This window comes from Dipodomys spectabilis, unplaced genomic scaffold, assembly GCF_019054845.1.
Source record: "Dipodomys spectabilis isolate Male_0828 unplaced genomic scaffold, ASM1905484v1 ptg000621l, whole genome shotgun sequence".
Lineage (NCBI taxonomy): Eukaryota > Metazoa > Chordata > Mammalia > Rodentia > Heteromyidae > Dipodomys > Dipodomys spectabilis.
Genome location: NW_024871298.1, coordinates 999,921 through 1,021,489, shown reverse-complemented (window position 1 = coordinate 1,021,489; position 21,569 = coordinate 999,921). Strand labels below are relative to the sequence as shown.

At 48.6% G+C, this 21,569-nt stretch overlaps 1 protein-coding gene across 1 annotated transcript in view; it reads right to left on the bottom strand.

The window, feature by feature from the left end:
- Nucleotides 1–21,569, bottom strand: part of Sgcd (sarcoglycan delta) — a 245,664-nt gene that overhangs the window by 87,185 nt on the left and 136,910 nt on the right. Inside the window, exons 4-5 of the mRNA XM_042671413.1 lie at nucleotides 10,400–10,487; nucleotides 4,780–4,899 (exon numbers count right to left, since the gene is read on the bottom strand). Coding sequence (XP_042527347.1) covers nucleotides 4,780–4,899; nucleotides 10,400–10,487 — 208 coding nt within the window. The remainder of the gene's footprint in view (nucleotides 1–4,779; nucleotides 4,900–10,399; nucleotides 10,488–21,569) is intronic.

The following is a 21,569-nucleotide window of genomic DNA, read 5'->3' as shown; positions in this document are numbered from 1 at the left end:
AAAATGGAAGATTTCTAGACTTTTTCTCTTGTCCTAACACTCTACTGGATTATTTTTTTTTGGGGGGGGGAGGGGAAGGCTGGTCCTGGAGCTTGAACTCAGGGCCTGGACAGTAGTCTCTTTGTGCTCAAGACTAGCTCTCTACTACTTGGGCCACAGTGGTATTTCTGGCTTTTTCTGAGTAGTTTATTGGAAATAAGGGTCTCATGGACTTTTCTGTCTGGGCTAGCTTTGAACCGCGATCCTCAGACTTCAGCTTCCTGCGTAGATAAGATGACAGACGTGAGCTCCTGGCACCTGGTGCCCTAGAGGATTTTGTCTTTTGCACGCAGCCAATTTCTTTCTTGGGCATCCAGGTGTCTGAATATACGTCTCACTTTCTCAACAATTCAGAGAACTCTAGGAGAGCAGGAGCAGTAGCATTTAGTTAATGTATCTTCCTGACATCAATACCAATAGTTGAGCTTTCTTCTCTTTTCTGTCTCCTCCCCCTCACATTCTCTCTCTCTATTGCTCCTCTCCTCTCCTCTTTCGCAGAAATACAAATGCACTATATATGACAGACACATAACCACTGGATGCATATCCACTACTAAGATGTAGTTTTTCAGTCGCTCTGTTCAGGCTGCAGGATGTGAGGAGGAACACAGGAAAGCCTGGAGTTCAAGCCCTAATAATAATGAATACACGAACAAACAAACAGCGGGGGTGGGGGATGATGAGGAATGGGTACGATTGAACCAATTTAAACTCCTATGGAACAGAATTACAAAGCACATTAAAAAGATGTAAGACAGGAGAGTGGACGAGACTAATAGAAGGGCTGAATTTGGACCAAAGTACATTATATGCATATATGGAAATACCACAACAAAATCCCTCTGTACGATTAATAGACACTAATAAAACTTTTTAAAAAATCAATTGCCTTACAATAAAGAGCTTCATCAAAAGCAAATTCAAAAGGCATCATGTCTCCTCTGAGCAGTCCTCGAAAGCAAGTTAAGCATCAGACCACATTTACATTTCTATAAATTTTATGCTAATTTAAATGGCTTTAGATTTAATTAAAAATGTTTTTCAGTTGATAATAATGTAACTCAGATAATTAGCATCCAGTAACATCTAGAGGACATATTTAAAAAAAATAAAACTAATCTAGAGTATAAATAGACCTAATTAACAATTAGAATAACACTTTATAATTACGCTTTGTTTGTAAGTGATGTGGCTGTGAACGTGTCTCTTAGCTGCCCCGGCTTTCATGCTGATTCTTTTCTTGCTAGGTTTTCTTTTTTTTTGGTCAGTTGTGGGGCTTGAACTCAATCTGGAAGTTATTCCCGAGCTTTCTGTACTCAAGGCTAATGCTCTACCACTTTGAGCCACACAGCTCCACTTCTATTTCTTGGGTGGCTAACTGGAGAAAAGAGTCCTACGGACTTGCTTTCTTCCTGCCTGGGCTGGCTTCGAACTCCGATCCTCCGATCTCAGTTAGGATCACAGGCATGAGCCAGCAGCCGCTTGGCTCTTGCTGCTTTTGTAACAGCCATTCTTGTCCAATATTGAATAACTATGTGTTGAAATGAAAGCTAACCTGTATCTTCTCTCATCCTGTACACTAGCTTTCGACCATTTAGGTAATCAAATGAGTGAACACAAACCTAAATTAACTTTTGCCGAACTTAAACACACAGCCTTAAGATCAGAGGACACTGAGGGTGTGTTTGTTGGAATGGACACGGTGTCTGGAAATGAGAACAGGATGTTGGAAACAGGAGAATGGATGCCCCAGAAGGAGGAGGGTGAACCGAGGCCCAGGATGATAAGCAGGAGTGTGGGGGAGAAGGGGCATTTGGTGCATTTGTGCAGAAGGACTGCAGAGGTCTCCCTGCGGGGTGGAGGGGAAAGTCCTGGCAGCTGGCACTTGGGAGCCGGGAGGGCGACGGCTCTAGACCAGTTCAGACTTCAGGACTGTCCAACAAGAAGCCAATGCTGCCCTGACTTTCAGGTAACAAGAACACACACTTGTCATGGTAGTCTTTCATTCTTTCTTTCGGTTTCTTCCTCTTTGCTTCCCACAGGAGGGAACTAAAGCTTGGAGAGAGAAGAGGACCTGAACCAGGGTCTCTGGGACCCTAAAAAGTCGAGCCGGGACTGTGACCCAGGGCTGAAATACGCACCTGCCTGCAAACCTCCCATGAGTCTGCACAGTTTGACAACTCAACCACGACAGAACCCCACAAGCTTCTCATTAAGCTGAACATGAAACTGTCTGAAGTCCTCATCCCACACCGAATGGCAGAATTAAGCTGACAGAAGTCCACTGCTACAGACCACGGGGTGCGCTGCGAGGAGGAGGCTGGTGGGCGATCTTCTCAGCACTGTTGTGGCAGTGGTCATTTATCGACATGCAGCGCAGCTAAGAGCTAACGTTTCCAGCTTGGTACACGTAACTTTGCACACAGAGAACATCAATTTAAAGCACCGTTCTTTGCTGCCTCCTCTCAGCAGTCCTAGTTTTCAGATGAGAAAACTAAGGGTGAGAAAGCAAAGGAACTTTCCCCAGAGCGGATTCCAGTGGGTGGATGATGCATGTGGGCTACAGCCTCAGCCGCTTCAACACACACACACACACACACACGCGCGCGCGTGCGCACGATCCAGGACCACTCCCCTCTCATGAGGCATACTTTTTTCTCCTCTTTTTGTACTTTTAGAAATGACCTTTCCCACATTCCTTAGAGGTTGGGGCAAGGAAATTATATTCCGCACTATCCTCTGATTCAGTGGGACTGTAACTGGGTGTGGTAGTGCACGCCTGTAATCCTAACACCTCAGGAGGTTAGGGCAGGAGTTTGAGACCAGCCCGAGCACCATGGATTACCAATAGCTCTAATGCAATTGGCCAAGGGACACAGGGATAGAGGTTCGTGTTGGAATCTCTTTGTACAAGTCAGGTTGCCACTCTGCCTAAGTTCCTGGTTGTTCATTGAGTCTTTGACCACTTACCACTCCATAGCTCAGCTCAAATCTATCATCTATACATTGGAGAAGATGCTGTATATCCTAAAAGGCTTTTTAAGGAAAAATTTTGTTGGTTATGGGGCTTGAACTCAGGGTGTGGGCACTATCCCCGAGTTCTTTCGCTCAAAGTGACATGCTACCACTTTGAACCATAGCGCCACTTCTGGCTTTTGAGTAGTTAGTTGGAGATATGAGTCTCATGGGGACTTTTCTGGCAGGGCTGGCTTTGAACTGTGATCCTCAGATCTCAGCCTCCTCAGTAGCTAGGATTATAGACGTGAGGCAATGGTACCAAGCCTGAAAGGCACTTTTTGGAGTGTATAAACTTAATGTATATGAGCCATACCAAGTAGTCCCCAGACTTACAAAAGATAATCCACTGAAAGGATCTTAAACGTGAGTTCTAAGTGGTCTCCAAAGGACAGAGGGGGAATGTACAACTACACACACGAGATGCCAATGCCTGACTCTGCTGTTGACAAATCCTCACGTTCCAGAGCAACCCTGGTTTTTTGTTTGTTTTTAATCAATTTCATTTATTAGGACTCTGTATAAAATGCTGTTGCAATTATTCATTGGGAAACAATGTTTATTTAGTCTCTAGGTTACTCTCATCTGACAGGTAGGAAAAAGTCCTGAAAGACAATGGTAGCTGAGCCCTGAGGATGGACAGAAGAGGAGTAGCCATGGACTGGTACCATCCAAAGGGTGACGGGACAGCCTTTAGGGGTGCACAGTTAGGAGTAATCGGCAAGGCTTGATGCAAGCCAGGAGACTGAGTGAAAAAACTAGACAACCGCTGAAAACCAACCCACTTAACGTTCAAGTCCAGCCGAATCTTATCAATGGTAAATGTTTGAAAAAAGTCAAATTCTCATTGTCTTCTCAGGCAATTCTTGAATTGCCAATGCAATGAGAATGCTCAGGGAAAGGGGAAAGGAAAGAGGAGGGGAGGAGGGGAGGAGGGGAGGAGGGGAGGAAAGGAAAGGAATGGGAGAGGGAGAGGTGCACCAGTCTATTCATTCCCTTTTAAAGACAATCACCTCAGCACAAGGACTCTACATCTCACTGAGGTGTGGGTGCTGGGTCGAACTGGTGCCATCTTGGCCCCATGGTGGATAGAAAATTGGGTTTAACTGGTGCCATCTTGCTTCATGGTGGGGGAAGTCCCACCTCCCAGGTGATGGGCATGCCTGAATTCCTACAGGCGAGGGCCAGGACTTGGACCTGCTAGTCTTGGGTCAGGAACCCTTGAGTTTCCTGTGACCCCGCCCCCTGCCCCTGCCCCTGTTGAGGCGGAGACCGGCTCAGGTGCCTGAGGCCATCTCACGTGTTTCCGGTCTCCACGTCTCCTGACTCTCCTCCAGTCAACATGGTGTCCCCCTTCAGCTCTCTGGTTGATCTGGTTTGTTGATACTGTTTTTCTGCTTTCTTTCCTCTCCGGCTCTCCTGGCTCAGTTTTCTAACAGTGTTAAGTGTGTTCGTGGGGCTGCAGGACTTTGTGACAGGAGTCCACCAGCAGACACCAGCTTTCTGAGACAGACTCCCAATTGGACCTCTAAAAATTTGGCTTCTCTGAATCTCACCGAGTAGCTTTACCTTAGGACATCATGACCCAGGTATTTCACAGAGATCTCCAGACACCGTAGCTAGGGACTGGACTGTCAACACTCTCTTGCAATGTCCAGCGCCATTACGTTTTCCTTTAAAATATACTTTGTAGCATCAAACCAGTGCAACGACTGCACGTCTTACCTAAGACTCTTAATCGCTCGGCCCCTACAACTACTTCATTGTCATCTGCAGAGAAGAGCAATTTTCCAGACACGGTTTTGACTTCAAACTTCTTGCCATAAGCTTCTACAGACTTCGGACCTAAAAAGGAAGAGCGGAGGAATGCATGAGTCTCCTTGTATTTGACAACAGAAAAGCTTTTCATAGAATGAGTTCATCTGATAGGACCGTGCTGGATTCTGCTGTGAACTGGACTGGTTTCAGAAGCCAACTGTGAAAATCAGTCTCTCGACTCGGGTCCTATCTTGTCAATCACTTTTTTGTATTGATCAGTTGTAGGGCTTGAACTCAGCCACTGGGTGCTGTCCCTGAGCATTTTTGCTTAAGGCTAGTGCTCTATCACTTTGAGCCACAGCTCTACTTCCAGTTTTTGAGTGATTAACTGGAGATAAGAATCTCAAAGGGGACCTTTGTGCCTGGGCTGTTTTCAACCTCGCTCCTCAGATCTCAGCCTCCTGAGTATTTAGGATTACAGGTGTGAGCCACAGGTGCCTGGCATCAATGACTTGTGAGCAAATACCTTTGAGCTATAATTGTGAAGACTAGCCTGTCCTCCTTCCAAACTGATGCTGGAATGAGATTTTCCCTTCTATCAGCTGCTAAGTTTGTGTCAAAAGATGTAGACTTTTGGTCAAATGTCCAGGGAGTTACCACCTTTTCAGGCAAAAGTCTCTCTGGTTGGCTGTAATGATCTGAAAAGATCCCACAAAAAGGAACTGAGATCTGTCTGTTTGTACCCTCGATACACAGGTCCCCTCGGATGCCCAGCTGAGTCTTTTTCAGAGTAGCCTGATTCACTTCCGGGTAGCAATGGCTACAACTGATGGCAAATAACTAACGGAAGTTACGTGAGATTCACTCAATACTAACAAGAAAAGGCAATGTAGAGCTAAACTGGGTGCCCACAGCGACGGTTCTCGAAGGTGGGTCTCTAGAGCGGGGCGGGAGGAGGACAGGCATCCAGGTCCCGCACTTCTCCACTGGAACTTAGGGATCTGTAGCAGACTGAGAAGCAAGACTTAGATGAAGAGTTTTCAGGAAGTGAGAGTTGGAGATTGAGGATCTTAACACTTCCCTCAAAGTAGGCAGAGGGCAGGACAAGGCTTCGAGAGTCGTGTGAAGAGAAGTCACTAACATCAGCTAGGATGGGGAAAACTTGGGTGTTTCTGAAGGCCTGGAAAATATTTATGGTTTTGTCTGTGATCAGACATAATCTGAGCTGTGTGTGTGTGTGTGTGTGTACGTGTATGGGCATGTGTCCATCAGGATGATAGAGTGGCCCTGCCTGGTGGTGCTCTGTGAAATTATTTATAGTTAGACCAGACAATGTGCAGGCCTGGCTCACAGAGCCAGCCGGAGCCCTGCCTGGACTGCTGTGGTTGTGTCCTTGGCCAAGGTTATGAGACCTGGAGATGAGGGCTAAGCCTCAACCCACTCTTACGTTCTGGGAATGTGGCTTTGGGCGAATCATTTCTGATCTCGGTGTTTGTATCTATAACACGGAAGGAACACCAGCTCCTCAGTGCACCTGATCGCAAGGCTGAAAGGAGCAGATGATATTGAATTGATGGAAAGCTATCTGGAGGCAGGGGGAAGCATGGGAGAGGCGGGGGGGGGGGAGGGGGGGAAGCATGGGAGAGGCGGGGGGGGGGAATGTGGGGGGGAGGGGGCGCGGGAGAGGCGTGCTTGCTTGCTCTCATGGTTCTGCTCATGGCTTGTTTTCACATCACATCACCATTTTTGACTGAGGTGGATGGGACGCGTGGGGGGAATGATTGATGGTGAGTGCCTCTTGGCTGCACGTTGCTCAATCACATAATCACATCAATTTGGCAGGCCTCGTCTCTTGACAGTACATCCACACTGGGCACTGTGACACCAAAAGTGGATACTGGAGAGGCTCCTTCATGAAAGAGGATTGTACAGAATGTGCAAGCCGCGTGGGTGCTAGAGGGGACCTTGTCCAGCTGCCTGTGTGCTGCAAGGGAGGAGAAGGAGCAGTGGCCAGGATGGAGCAGTGGCCAGGATCGAGGCTCTCTCCATCAGCTGTGGCTGGTCTAAGTCAGGATCCAGCTCTCGAAACTGTCCTGTCGAGGAGGAGGGACGGTTGTTTGTCTATGGAGTGGAGAGGGCTGGAGCCGACACGGCCGGAACCGTGGGAGGTAACGGAGGAGGAGGGAGAATTGAAAACCAGACACAGGGACTAGAGGGAAAGCACACCAGCGGCTCACACCGGTAAACCTAGCTTCTCAGGAGCCTGAGATCTGAGAATGGGGGTTCAAAGCCAGCCCCGGGAAGGGAAGTCTGTGAGACTCTTATCTTTACTTAACTTCCAAACTTCCAAAAGAAGCCAGAAGTGGAGCTGTGGCTCAAGTGGTAGAGTGCCAACCTTGACAGGAAAAAGCTCAGGGATATTGTTCAGATCCCAGTATATTCTCTCTCTCTCCCTCCCTCTCTCTCTCTCTCTCTCACACACACACACACACACACAGATGTGTGGTGAGGGATTCCTATGAGGTATTTCTGTGAGGGCGGAGACAGCGTTAAAACCTTAGGTACAATCTGTCTGTCTCGTTAATACCTTTTGGGGTAGAATGGGACTGGGGAGGAGAGGGCACTGATAGGCCGAGGAGGAATGAAATGAATGAATGAATGACTGCGGGATGGGCACAGGCCAGGCAGAGTCTGCCCACTGTGGACGATCCACTCATAAAACAGGACTAGGACAGAAGAAGAGTAACGTGTAGACTCTGCCTCCAGGAACCCGGCCAAGGTCATCAGAGTGGATCTCAGGGGGTTGAAGTAGCCTCCCTCCTCTGTGGTGGGTGGTCAGAGATACGAGATCAGCAGGACTGTGGGTAACCCATGCACGCGTGGCCTAACTTGGGAGTCAGGGGCGTGAAAGCATTATCACATGCCAAGAGATGAGCTCAACTTCCAACACTAGATTTCCTAATAAGCGTGTGTGTGTGTGTGTGTGTGTGTGTGTGCGTGTGTGCGTGTGTGTGTGTGTGTGTGTGTGTGTGTGTGTGTGTGTGTTTTCAGATACATTGAAAGAGTTCTGGAACCTTCAGGATGGCCCACGTACATCTCCCTGCTTAGAGGGTTAGAGGATATCAGGGCTGTGTTTTTCCTGGCACCCTGTGAAGCAGGAATGAGAAGAAGGGCTTCTCTGGGGCCTCCTGAGGTGTGAGTATCTGTGCAGAATGCTAACCCTGGAGGAGAACTTCGGCTGGGAGGGTCTGTTTATAATTCTAGAATTAGCTTTTGAACACAGAGATCTTCCTCTCAGACATCATCTTGCTGTGCTTCTGTGAGCTAGCGGCTTTTGCCCAACTCAGGGTTGTGTGAGCTCTATCACGTGCTTCTCCTGGGTGACTTTCAGTCTTGCGGGGGCCTAACTTGGGAAGGGGAGACAGAAGGACAGACTCCTGGACAGAACACCAAAAATACCATCTGAGTCAACCATTCTTCCGTTGCACTGGCCTAAAACCATTCAAACAGGCCAAACAAGCTGCGGGCTACAAGTCCCCTGCTCACTACGAGTTCTGCTTTTACCTCGCCTGTAAAAGCCCTGCTACAACCAAATTGGCATGACCTCTCTGATCCTGACCAGGGAGTTCACCCAGGAGTGTAGTCCCCAATAAACTTTCCTGTCCATCTTTTTATTTCTCTCTGGGTGGTCCTTTTCTCGCCTAAAACCTTACAATAGTGGAAAAGGTTCTGGAGGGAGAGAAAATGGGAGGGTGAGGGAAGAGAGAGGAGAGAAGGAAGGATCAGGACCAGGAAATGGAGGACTAGGGAGGATGGGCAAAAGAGAGGAAAGGAGGAGATGAATCAGGAAGAGGAGGGGGTAGTAGGAACCTAGAAGAAAGGGAAGAAGAAAGTGGGGAAGAAGATAGGGGAAGAACACAGGAAGTCAGGGAGAAAGTGGGAGAGTAGGAAGAGAAGGAGCCGGGATCAGGAGAGGAGGAGGTAGATGAGAAAAGGAGGCAGAGAGGAAGGGAAGGAGACGGAGAGAGGAAGGGAAGGAGACAGAGAGAGGAAGGGAAGGAGATGGAGAGAGGAAGGGAAGAAGGAAGGGGCGGGCTCTTGTTGAATTGTCATGTGGACAGTTTCAATTTTATCAACAGAAAGTCTTCGAAGTAAGTCTCCCAAGGCAGAATAAATAGCAAGTGAGCAACGGGAATGGGGAGCTGGGGTCAGGGTTCATTTCACACCGGCCATGTAAATCACTGCTCCCTGGAGCTGCTCATTTAATCATTGGGCAGGCCACGGTGGGCGGCCCTGCGCTGTGGGTGCATCCTGCTGTGGACTGGAGCCCTGCCTCTGCTGAGTGCCTCAGCAGGGAGTGAGGGGGGAGGGGGGGCTCTATGCCTGAGGTGTGCAGAGACAAGGTGCACACGGAGGCACCTGCCGCCCTGTTTTGGTTGCTTATTAGGGCGGGAGGGGGCTCCAGAAATTCAAGTGACAGCCATGACTTCCGGGACGTCGGAGTGACTGGCTTCTCAGAAAGTTTCCATCTGGATCCCTTCCTCTAGCCCTGAAGTCAAACAAATGGCACATTTGTCTGGGAGTCTTAACAATGCCATTCAGATGCACGCGCCCGGTGCCAAAGGCCTCTCTGTTTATAGCTGCTGGCAATCCACAGAGGGGGCATTGAGCAGAGGGCTCCCAGGCTCCTGGCGAGCAGGGTGAGGAGCAACAAACAACAAACAGTTCTTGTTTAAATGTTAGGAATGTCCAGCTTCAGATGGGGGGGTGGAGGGGGTGGGGAGCTGGCTTTCCATGGAAGTGGGGGCCAAGATCGCCGCCATGAAGACAAAACACAAACAGAAACAGAACTACACAACCCTTCGGGGGGGTTGGGTCTGCGCCTAGCAGCAGAGCGAGCGAGCGTCAGCGTGGGCACGCAGGGCACAGCCAGTATGCGGTGGTTCCAGCTAGCACTTAAAAAAAAAAGATCTCTTTCACAAAGCCCTCAAGTATGGCATGTGGGTTTGTGGGTGCCATCCATCCAACACAGCCAGGGCGGGGGGGGGGGCTCCTCCAGCACCAGAGAGGGGGAGTTGCAGCTGCCTGTCCTGGAGGTGCAGGGGTGACCCAGGGAAAACTGTCCTGGTTTAAGCATCGTTAGATTTGCTATGCTACCTTTGGGGATGGAAGGGAGGATGCCTTTTAGGACAATCGTGGACTAGGTCCTCTTCTTTCTTTCTCAGTACAGTTAACAAACTGGGTTGCTGGCTCCTCCCCTTTCTCTTTCTCCTCCTCCTCCTCCTCCTCCTGTTTTCTCCTTCTCTGGTAGCAGTACTAAGGCTGGTTCTCAAGAGCATTGAGCTTAGTTTGATCTGCACCCTGCCTCCCGTGTGGGTGGGTTAGAGATGGGAGTCACTGGCTTCTTTGTTGCAGTGGGGGCTTCCCAGGCTGGCTTCAAGCTGAATCCCCTCCCCAGTACCTGAGATTACAGGTGTGCAGCACCATGCCCGGCCCAGCAGACTTTAAAGTTCACGTGGCATTTCACTGGATCTGCAAGTCTACATTTTCTGGGTGCACAGCATGGACTAGGTATTTCTTTTCTTACCTGTTATCAGCTGAGTGAGCACTTTTGTCTGGTCGTTCAGAATGTTCACTGTCACATTTCTGGCAGATTTGAAGTACAGAGCATTACCCTGCAATAAGAAAATAAGACAAACACGGGAAAATGGCAGCTTTCTACACTAAAAGGACCATCATCCCAACTCTCCTGTGGGCTGAATTGGTTTTAGTCATGTTCCAATAGATATACCTTTACTCAGGAAGTCTAAGTGCTTAGTGATAAACGCTTGGACTTGATACCTATACCTATATAAGATAATAGGCACACATCCAACATAGCTTTCTCCCAGAGACAGATAAATAGGTACACATACACATGGCGTATCTGTGCCACAGACCTACACAATACATATTTACATATCTACCAATCAATCTATTCACCCACCCAAGTATTTATGTATGTACGTATCCATCTATTACGTATGTATGTATGCATCTATCTATCTATCCATCCTATCACCTCTACCTACCTACCCATCCAACTACATCTGTCCTTACTATGGTCAATCTCTCTCTCTCTCTCTCTGCCTCTGATCTCTGTGCCATTACTCACTCCTTCCTTATTAGAAGGGGCCCACATCATCTTTCCCACTAGGTTAAGCACTTTGGACTGTAGTTCAGATTAGGGTTTGGCAAATTTTCTCTGCAATGGATTTGCTACTAAAAAAGTTGGCTTTTGCCAGGTGCCGGTGGCTCACGCCTGTCATCCTAGCTCCTCAGGAGGCTGAGATCTGAGGATCATGGTTCAAAGCCAGACCAGGCAGGAAAGTTGCTGAGACTCTTATCTCCAATAAACCACCAGAAAACTTGAAGTGGTGCTGTGGCTCAAATGGTAGAGCGCTCGCCTTGAGCTGAAGAGCTGAGGGATAGCAACCAGGCCCAGAGTTCAAGCCCCACGACCGACAAAAAAAAAAAAAAAATTGGCTTTTGTGGCTTTCATATCTCTATTGTTACTACTTACTCTGTTGTTTAGATATAAAACCAGTCTTAGACAGTTCACAGGCATGGAGTAATGTATTACAAGACAATCATATTTCAATTTCACACATTTAACTTTTACATTTTAAATGCTATTCAAATGCAACATATCATGACATATGTTTTGTCCTCCCCACACATATTTTAGAAACGTAAAAGCCACTCTTAGTGTCCTAGCAGGACAAAAACAGCAGGCTGCACGCAGCCGAGAGGCTGTTGTTTGTCCGCCTCTTGTGTGGAAGTAATCTTCCCATTGATAGTCAGTGTCATCTAGTTGTGATTGGGGAAAAAAAAAAGAGCAACCATTTGATCATTTTTGTCTTTCAAAATATTTGTTATCAAATGGCTTACACCTGCTTGAAAATTCACTAATCCACTGGTGTACTGAGTCCATTCCAACTCCTCGGGAATTGTGAGGGCCAAGAGAGGAGAGGAAAGGGACGAGAAGGGGAGGGGAAGGGAGGGGAGACTAGACAGGAAGAAGGTAGGAGTGAGAGAGGGAAATGCTGCGGGAAACAGAGAGGGAGATGTGGAGGAGGAGGACCTTGCTTTCCTGATCTGTCTCAACCCTCTGCGGAGTCAAGCGGGGCTTCTTCCATCTCTGCCTTTCTCTGCCTCCACATGTCACAGAGCGCCCTTCTGTGACATTAGCTCAGCGTCTTCAAATGCTGCCCACCTTTGTCCTGCTCTGATTCCTGTGTGTGTATGTGTGTCCTGCAACAGCCTGTGCCGAGGATGTGCTGTGCTTTAATAAAAGCACCAGGTCCTTTTTTTTTAAATGACAATGTCAGAACATTAGAGCTTTGTGTTAATTGTGCTAGTGTGCCAAGTCCTAGGAAACAGTGTTCCTCAGACATCGGAGTGTAAGGTCTGCTTCTAGAAGATGGGCAGACTCCTTCCTCCTCTCCTCCAAGTCTCCACCCAGTCAGTACCGGCATTACCTAGGCAACTGGCACAGCCGCATCCAGTGCGGCCACACCCCCTCACGGGACTTACCTTTTCCCCACCCCTTCCCTACTTAAACCAGGTCAGACCTCAGCCTGTCCCTGTTTGGCTGTGTGGTCTCCACCATGAATGGCGGGCGGGCAGGCAGTTCAGTAAAATAAACTTCTCTTCTTGCCTGAATATTGTGTGGTGCTCTCTTTACCAGCTGCCTATTTAATTGACCTGACATTTATCCTAACACCGAGTGTGCACGAAGGATCTCACTGTTGCCTGGAATGTGTTACCCTGGTCCTCTCGTGTGTATGTCTAGGAGAGAGACTGTCAGAGGAAGAGCCTCACAACGGGGTGGGGCCCTGTGATTCTGCCGTCTTAGGCCAGGATGGAGTCTGCAGACTCTGGGGGAGAGTGAAGAGCAGGGCAAGTCAGTGCTCAGCTGCTCAGCCTCTGATTCTCCTGCCATGGAGAAAGGCCATCTGGGATACCAGAAGGCCATGCAACCACCATCACTGAAGAAGTGCCGCCATTTTGTTCTGGAATTCTCTGTACACTGACACTTGTATCTTTCTGCGGCTAGCACAGAATAGGCTGAATAGCATCCGACCTTTTCTCCACGACGAAGCCATGGAAATGCACATGATTTATTTCCATGTTCTCCTGGGGCTGCTTGTGCACATGGCTAGTGTAACACTGAATGGCTTCATCATGCTGACATTTTAAAATTATTGTACCTGATTAAAGAAAATGTATTATTTATTCGTCTATCAAAACGGGAACGTGTAAATGCCAAATTGCTATGAGGCTTTTAGCATCAGGAGTAGCAATCCATGCCTCTTACCATCGCAAGAGTTATCAATTTGTCTGGATGTTTCTTCAGATATATATTTTCCCCCAGTAGGCTCCCCTCCTCTAATAAACTCCTATGTCGCTCTCGTTTCTTCATCTTTAGATGTTAATCTCTCCCATACAGTGTCCCGGTGGGTCTGACAAGAATGTCAAGTGAGTGGAACTGGGTGACTTGTATGTTGGCATGTCAAAGGAGGGCAGGCTAAAGTGCAGAGTGTCTGTGTGTCCTGGAGTGGAGCTGAAAGGCTGGCCTGGTTGACAATCTGCAGCCCTGCCTTTTGCTGATTATTTTTGAGAACAGGGTCTCCCTTCCTGCCTGGGCACACACGTGAACAGCAATTCTCACTTCCTGCCTGGGCACACACGTGAACAGCAATTCTCACTTTCTGCCTGGGCACACACGTGAACAGCAATTCTCACTTCCTGCCTGGGCACACACGTGAACAGCAATTCTCACTTCCTGCCTGGGCACACACGTGAACTGCAATCCACCTGTTTCGGTCTTCCCATCTTTGCGGGGATGGCAGGCACATCCTATCCTGTCCAACTTCCCTCTAGGGAGGTGAAGTCTCATGGACTTTTCTACATGGGCTGGTCTGGAGCGCTGATCCTCCCAATCTTAGCCTCCCAAGGAACTAGTGAGAAAAAGAAAGGGCAACTGTTAGGCAGACAGGGGTAAAAGTGGTGGAGATAACGTGTGGCTGGTAACACGTGCCCAATTGTAGCATTTCTGTTCCCATCGTGCCCTGGGATCCTACTCAAATGATTCTTCTTCCCATAATGCCCTGGGAGCTCACTCAACTAACAAGGTGTGCGTATAAGCCACCCATCGGCACAAAGCACAGGGGAGGAGGAGTGGGAGGAGCCTTGTGCTGTAATGACTGCCCTCCCAGAAGTCACCACTGGACTCCTGTTTAGGCCCCTCTCTTGGACAGTTTCACCACTGTCTTTGGCATTTTCCTCCTTTCAAATAAACCAACTCTGTTTATTGTAACCACAGTCCTGCTTCTGCAACCTTTAATGGGTGGAGAAAAGGAAAATCTATTCTTCTAGATAGCTTTCCTGGGATTAGGGATATGAGCTACAAGCATCGAGCTTACTGTTCCCTTTTTAAAAGGAAAATTGGGCCAGATACCAGGGGTTCATGCCTATAATCCTAGCTACTCAGGAGGCTGAGATCTGAGGACTGTGGTTCAAAGCCAGCCTGGGCAGGAAAGTCTGTGAGACTCATATCTCCAATGAACCACCAGAAAACCGGAAGTGGTACTGTGACTCAAAGTGGTAGATTGGTACCCTTGAGTGAAAAAAAGCTCAGGGACAGTGCCCAGGCCTTGAGTTTAAGCCCCATGGACAACAATTTAAAAAAGAAAATAGGAAAATTGGTTAACACTGAAGGCAGGTCAAGAGCAGGTTGTTGCTGGTTTAGGCCTCAAGAAGTTCTTTGAAATACCCTCTATACTTCTATACATTACTAGAGTGCCTGGAACGTGCTAGATCATGTCCCAGGCCTACAAGAATCTGAAACATGGAGGACCTTTAGCTTTAAGCAGCTCCTAGCCCCAAGAGGAGAGGGAGTTAATGCAGAGTAACTGTGACAACCCCGTGGGATCACTCTCGTGGAGGCTTATGCTCTCCTGGCGGGAGAGGCACAGATTTTAATATTTGCATTTAATCCCATCCGGAGAGCAGCGCGGTCTGTTTTGACACGACGTGACAGTCAGACATTGCTTCTCTTGGTAATCCGGCACTGTTCTCCTTTCCCGGGGCGGAGCGCTCAATCTGCTCTGGGAACCATCACACCAACACAGCACACAGCAATTCCCACACCCTGGGAACGTTCTGGGTTCTGTGTGAGGGAGGTTCAGGGCAAGCAGGCTGGAACCCCAAGGACAGTCTTCCCAAAGACATCTGGGCCAGCTTTGGCCCCTTCCTCACCCCAAGGTGGGGTCCCCCAGGAACATCCCTCCCAAGGTGCAGTCAGCTAGATCTGGACTTCATCACAGCTTCACGGTTTCAAAACTGCGCATCAATCATTTCCCCTTGTGTCTCAGTTTCTACATCTATACAGTGAAGTTCAAGGCTACACCATGGTGGTATGGAAAGAATGAAAACGTGTTTCAACAATCACAGGAAAGCTCCCTGAGGCTGTCTCCTTAAGAGAAATGGCCGGCTCTGCGACTGGATGGAGAAATCCATACCAGCAGCCTGGAGGAGGAGGAGGAGGAGGAGGAGGAGGAGGAGGAGGAGGAGGAGGAGGAGGAGGAGGAGGAGGAGGAGGAAGAGGAGGAGGGGGAAGGGGGGAGGAGGGGGAGGAGGAGGAGGAGGAGGAGGAGGAGGGGGAGGAGGAGGGGGGGAGGAGGAGGGGGGAGGAGGAGGAGAGGGAGGAGGGGGAGGAGGAGGGGGAGGAGAGGGAGGAGGAGGGAGAGGAGGGGGAGGAGGGGGAGAGGGAGGAGGGGGAGGAGGATGAGGAGGAGGAGGAGGGGGAGGAGGGAGAGGAGTGGGAGGGGGAGGAGGGGGAGGAGGGGGAGGAGGAGGAGGAGGAGGAGGAGGAGGGGGAGGAGTAGGAGGGGGAGGGGGGGAGGAGGGGGAAGAGGAGGAGGAGGGGGAGGAGGAGGAGGAGGGGGAGGAGGAGGAGGAGGGGGAGGAGGAGGAGGAGGAGGAGGAGGGGGAGGAGGGGGAGGAGGGGGAGGAGGGGGAGGAGGAATAGTCAAGATAATCTGCACAGACAATGCCTGATCTTTAAGGCAGACTGTAAGACTGAGAGTCATCCTCTCAGAGAGAACAATCTAGAAAGAGAGATCAAAAGAATGACTTTCCTAGCGAGGAAAAAATCCGACAAACTAGGATCTCAGCCAGGCGATTAAGGTGTAAACATTCACAGCGATAAGTCATGTGGATAGATGGTCCTGATAGGCTGTTAAATGCATGCCGGCTTATCTCTGTGGTGCTCCTTCTCTTCCCAAATGGCAACCTACAAGATCAATCCAGGGTCCTCAATGACGGCCCATTATACAAAATACCTGAGCAGCGCTTCTCACCACTATCAAGGTAATCGAAACCCAGAGAGATCTGAGAAAGTATCCAGAGCTAAAAGGACTCGAGCTATGAGAATTTAGTGTACTGCAAAAGGACAGGAGGCAAAACCAACAGAGATCTGGATAAAAGATCAGCTTTAGCTTAATAATAAGACACCAAAGCTGGACACTGGTGGCTCAGGGCTGTAATCCTAGCTACTCAGGAGTCTGGGATCTGAGGATCAGGTTCGAAGTCAGCCTGGGTTTCTAAGAAAGTCTGCGAGACTCTAATCTCCAAAGGGTGAGTGGGGTTGTGGATGAATATGGTAAAACACTAGGCTTGAGCAATAAAGCTCAGGATAGTGCCTAGGCCCTGAGTTCAAGCCCCACAACCAGCCGAAAAAGCAATGCAAAACAAAACAGAAAACACATCAATATTGGCTCATTAATTATGTCAAAATGTGCCTTATCAATATTGGCTGTTAATAATGAGCAAGTCTAAGTAGAGAATAGATGGGACTCTACCTTCAGAGCTCCCCTGCAAATATAAAACCATTGTGAAGTATTCTCTGGGAAAGGAAGAGTCTTTGAGCAGGCAAGGAATAGGCTATGTCATCATGGACAAATGATTTCCACTTGTGCTTTGATTGCCTGAGGAAAAATCTCTTTTATTCTGAGACACAATCATTTTAAGGAGGTTTTTGTCTTGGGAGCAGCTAAGAACCATGCCAGGTGACTCTTCTCACCTTCTCCCTCCCCACGGCTCTCAAAGCCACACAGTTCTTTTGTGGCCAGTGGGCACAAAACAGAGCGATTAGGAAACTTGGTTCTTCTCAGTACGTAATATAATGAATGAGCTGAAATGATTAATGTTCACTAATACAAACTCCTGCTTGGATGTGGTGAACAACTGGACTGAATCAAACTCAAATGTGTCACTAAAATTACTTCCAAATGGTCCTTTGTAAGCTGTTCTTCAGCAAGCATCAAGAGCTTTCTTCTTTCTTCCTTCCTCTTCCTCCTCTCCCACCTCCTCCCCTCCTCCTCTCCCTCCCCTTTCCCTCCTCCTCCTCCTCTTCAGATTTCAGCCTCCCGTGTAGCTAGGACCACAGGGTCCTGCTATGAACCACTGGGTGCCTGCCTAGACTCTCAGGGTTCCTGAGTGGTCTGTTTCAAGGATTTCTTTGAGACACTTGCAAGGAGGCTGCCAGATTGTTCTGGGGCCCAGCCCATTCGTGGTGCCCACTGGGATTTCAGTGGGTTGAACAACTGAATACTCAGACCAAATGAAGAGTCAACAGAAAGTGAGGGTTGTCAACAGAAGAAGTAATGAAATGAGGGCTGACAGTCACTGTCAGGGCATTCTGAAGACAGGTCATTAAGCAGGAATGGCATGATCATCTAAATGTGGAAGCCTGATTGAAGGGGAAAAGGAGGCAGTGTAAATGTTTAATCAACAAATATTCAGACCGTTTAATGCAGTGCAAGGAACTGTGGGACGCAAAGGAGCCCCGAGCTGTTCAGTCGCTAGGTAACAGGAGAAGGAGCAGCCCAGGTTGCTACTCTAAGTAGTCTATGAAATACAGGAAGACCTGGAAGCTTCTGTGGGTCAGTAGCATCCATCTGGCATGTGGCATCAGTAAGTGCTCTTTCAATTGCCTGTCTCAATCCATTCTACTAACTGTTTTTTATTTTTTGACCAGTCTTGGGGCTTGAACTCAGGGCCTGGCTGCTGTCCCTGAACCTCTTTGTGTTCAAGGCTTGGACCACAGCTCCAATTCTGCCTTTTTCTTCTGAGTTTCTTGGAGATAAATTGGAGATGGATTTTCCTGCATGGACTGTCTTTGAACCGTGATCCTCAGATCTCAGTCTCCTGAATAGCTAGGATGACAGGTGTGAGCCACCAGCACCTGGCTTTTGTTCCATTGCCATTTTAAGAGAATCTCCTGGGCCTGAAACACGGTTCTAGGCCCAGGGACTTCAATATCCTAGAGCTCACAATCTACTCATATTACACTAAGATAGTAAATGACCAGTTCCATGAATGATTATATAATTGCAATAAAAGGGGTACAGAGAATGCCTGAGCAGGAAGCAAAATAGGAGCTCACAAAAGTGAACGGAAGGAGAAAGGCCTAGAATCACAGATGCCTGTATTGTCCCCAGGATGCAAAGGAGCTTAGTATATATTGAGGGGCCAGAAGAAGAAGAAACCACCACCACCACAAAGGCCTATGTGGCAGGGCGCTATGATTCGGGGAGATACGACAATTTGGTGTCACCCACTCATGTGTTGTCACCGATGAACAAGAAATGTTTAATTTTGATGTAAGAAACTCCTTTGTTTCTCTTTATGGGTGCTGTCTTGGGAATGCGTTAAGAAAGATGCCACCATTTCCTTCCAGTTTGAAGTTTAGTTCACGTTTAAAGTATAGTTCAATTGTACCTGTGGTTAGGTAGGAAATGCAAATGGAAGCCAACTCACTCAATACAGTCTCCCCTGCCACCAGTAGCATTCTCCCCAAAAGGTGCTACCACTTTGACCACTTTGTCTTCATGAATCCCTAAATATACTCTGAGCGTCTTCCAGTTTGTTCTGTTGTCTGTTTGTGTGCCTATTCCATATTGCTATTCCTCCCATGTCTTTGAGGCACGTCTAAAAACCTTGAAGGACTGACTTACCTGTTTCCGTCTTTCACAATTTAAAGAGTTTTGAACTTCCTCCAAACTGAGGAAACGCAACCGTTTGAAGGAGGGAGGACATGGAGCAGGTGGCTCTCACTTGTAATCCTAGTTACTCAGGAGGCTGAGATCTGAGGATCTCAACTGGAAGCTGGCTGGGGCAGAGAAGTCCGCGAGACTCTTACCTTCAATTAACCACCAGAAAGTTGAGAGTGGCCCTGTGGTTCAAAGTGGCAGAGCATTAGCCTTGAGCAAAAGAGCTCAGGGACAGCACCTATGCCCTGAGTTCATGCCCCATGACTGAAAAAAAAGGGGGAGGGAGGATGGGGGAAAGAGTGGAGGGGGGACGAAGATATGCTCACAATACGCTAGTGCAAATCCCAATAACCTGAACACCTCCCATCAGGCCTTGCCTCCTAAAGTCCTGCACCACCTCCCAATGCCTCGAGCTGAGGAACCCAGCTTTTACATTACAGATATTTAGCGGGGGCTCTACCTGTATTCCTACTCAGCAAACATGACCACTCTGGGGGCCCATTAGAGTCAAATGGAAAAGAAGAACTTGATATATATGGCCAGGTAGGAGAGTGTTTAGTCTCCTGGGTGAGAAATGGAGGCAGCCTTAACTGGAACAGAGGAACGGGGAACAGATTAAACACATATATTTCTGCAGTTGACAGGGACTGGTGATTGACTGGGCTGGGGCATGAGAAAAGGAAGAACTCCAAGGATAACGTGTATTGTTGTGGACTTGCAGGGGTGGAAGCCACTGGCTGAGTGCTAGCACAGTGGGTGGGAGAGAGGGTATGTTGATGGGTGAGGTAGGGAGGCGTGAGTCTGGGACTGAAAAATTCAGCTTGGGAGATGCTAACTATGCAGTACCTGGAATGTGGTGCACTGGGGTGCCGACTTGACATTTCTTTCAATCCTGTATTGTATGAAAGACTGCTTTATAAAAACGCTCACAATGACACTCTCTCCGCTGCCAACGTTCACACAAAACTGTGTTTCTCTGTTGACTCTTCCTGGAAGATCAAGGCTGATTAGCTTTCTCTTCTCTGTGAGCATTGTCAGCCGGATGGATGACAATACTGTTGGCAACGTTAAGGTAAGCGCTCAAGTCAAACTCCTCACATAGCTTGATGCCTAGGAAGCTCTGAAAGAATTGGGTCCCAGAAAGTACAAACAATGGCTCTCATGTATGTGAGCCATTGAATAGATATGCATATGTTTTGCATGTATTTTCATATGTGTGTTTGTGTGCTGTGCATGTGTGTGTGTGTGTGTGTGTGTGTGTGTGTGTGTGTGTGTGTGTGTGTGTGTTGGGGCTTGAATTCAGGATCTGGGCACTGTCCTTTAGCTTTTCCTCTCAAGACTGGTGCTCTACCATTTAAGCCACAGATCCAATTCTAACTTTTTGGTGGTTAACTGGAAAGAAGAGTCTCACGGACTTTCCTGCCTGGGCTGGCTTTGAACTGTGATCCTCAGACCTCAGCCTCCTGAGTAGTCAGGATGACAGCTGTGAGTCACTGACCCTGGGTCTGAGCACGACTGGAGAAAGCAAAGACCACGCGTGAAAGGACCCCCGGTCTCCTCCCCGAGTGGTCCGTCTGGCTGGCATATGAAAGCATAAAGACCCAACAGACAACAAGACGAAGCGTGCTTTTTACACAGAGGGTTGTTTTTCCAGACAGAGAAAGAAATACTGACAAACTCTGTTCTGCCCCTGGTTCTTTGAAGCAGAAATGTCACAGGGCAGAATTTGCTGGCTCATGGCCACGTGTGCAAACAGAGTTTTGCAGAGATGGGGCTCTTGGCCTTGCGGTGGCCTAACAGCACCCCCAGATCTAGACAACACAAGGCTGGGCTTTGTGGCTGGCGCCTCTGCCACATTCCTTACCCTTATTTGTCCTTTTCTCCTCCCTCCATCCCCGAGGGCTGTTGCTTTGGGGCCTAAACTTCACAGAGTGCTACGTGACACTCTCCAAGGTCAAAAAGCAGCTCTCAGGAGAAGTGTGGGTAGACGAACGGACGAGGCACAAAGCCGTTCAAATGCCTAGAGGAGATGAGAATTCCTCACAGCTGCACAGGGCTGGCCTCTCATCCTTCTGGACGCCCAGTGGGGTTGGTGCCAGGAGAAATCAGGAGGGTCAGAGGCTTTCTGACAGGGTAGAGTGGCCTGAGCCCTGGGCTACCTAGACTCAGTTTCCATCTCTGAACAATTGGGGGATTATACTCTCCATAACGGTGCTTGACAACAGAAACTCTCTCTCAGAGCCGAGAGCAGGAAATCAGACAGTAGTTGGAAGGAATTAAGCCATCAAGCATTTACCTTTAAGCATAGACACGCATGCGCATATTTATATAATGCCTAGGAGAGAGCCAGGCACACATTTTGCCACTCTAGCCCCGGCTCAACCCTTTGGTTTGGCTTTCCGGTTATTTTTAGGACCAGCCTCCGACAGAGGATCTTCCTACCTATACCTCCTGTGTTGGCTGGGACCACACACATCTGTTACCACACCCTGTCTGCCACATTATTGATTGAGACGGGCTCTTGCTAACTTGCCTCCAGTGGCTTGGACCCGCGATCCTCTGTTGGGTCTCATGGTTTGGGGGCGATCCTTCTGGTACTGTGTGGAGAGGGTGGGAGCATGCTTGGAGGCTGATGGAAGGGGACTGGACACTGCTTCC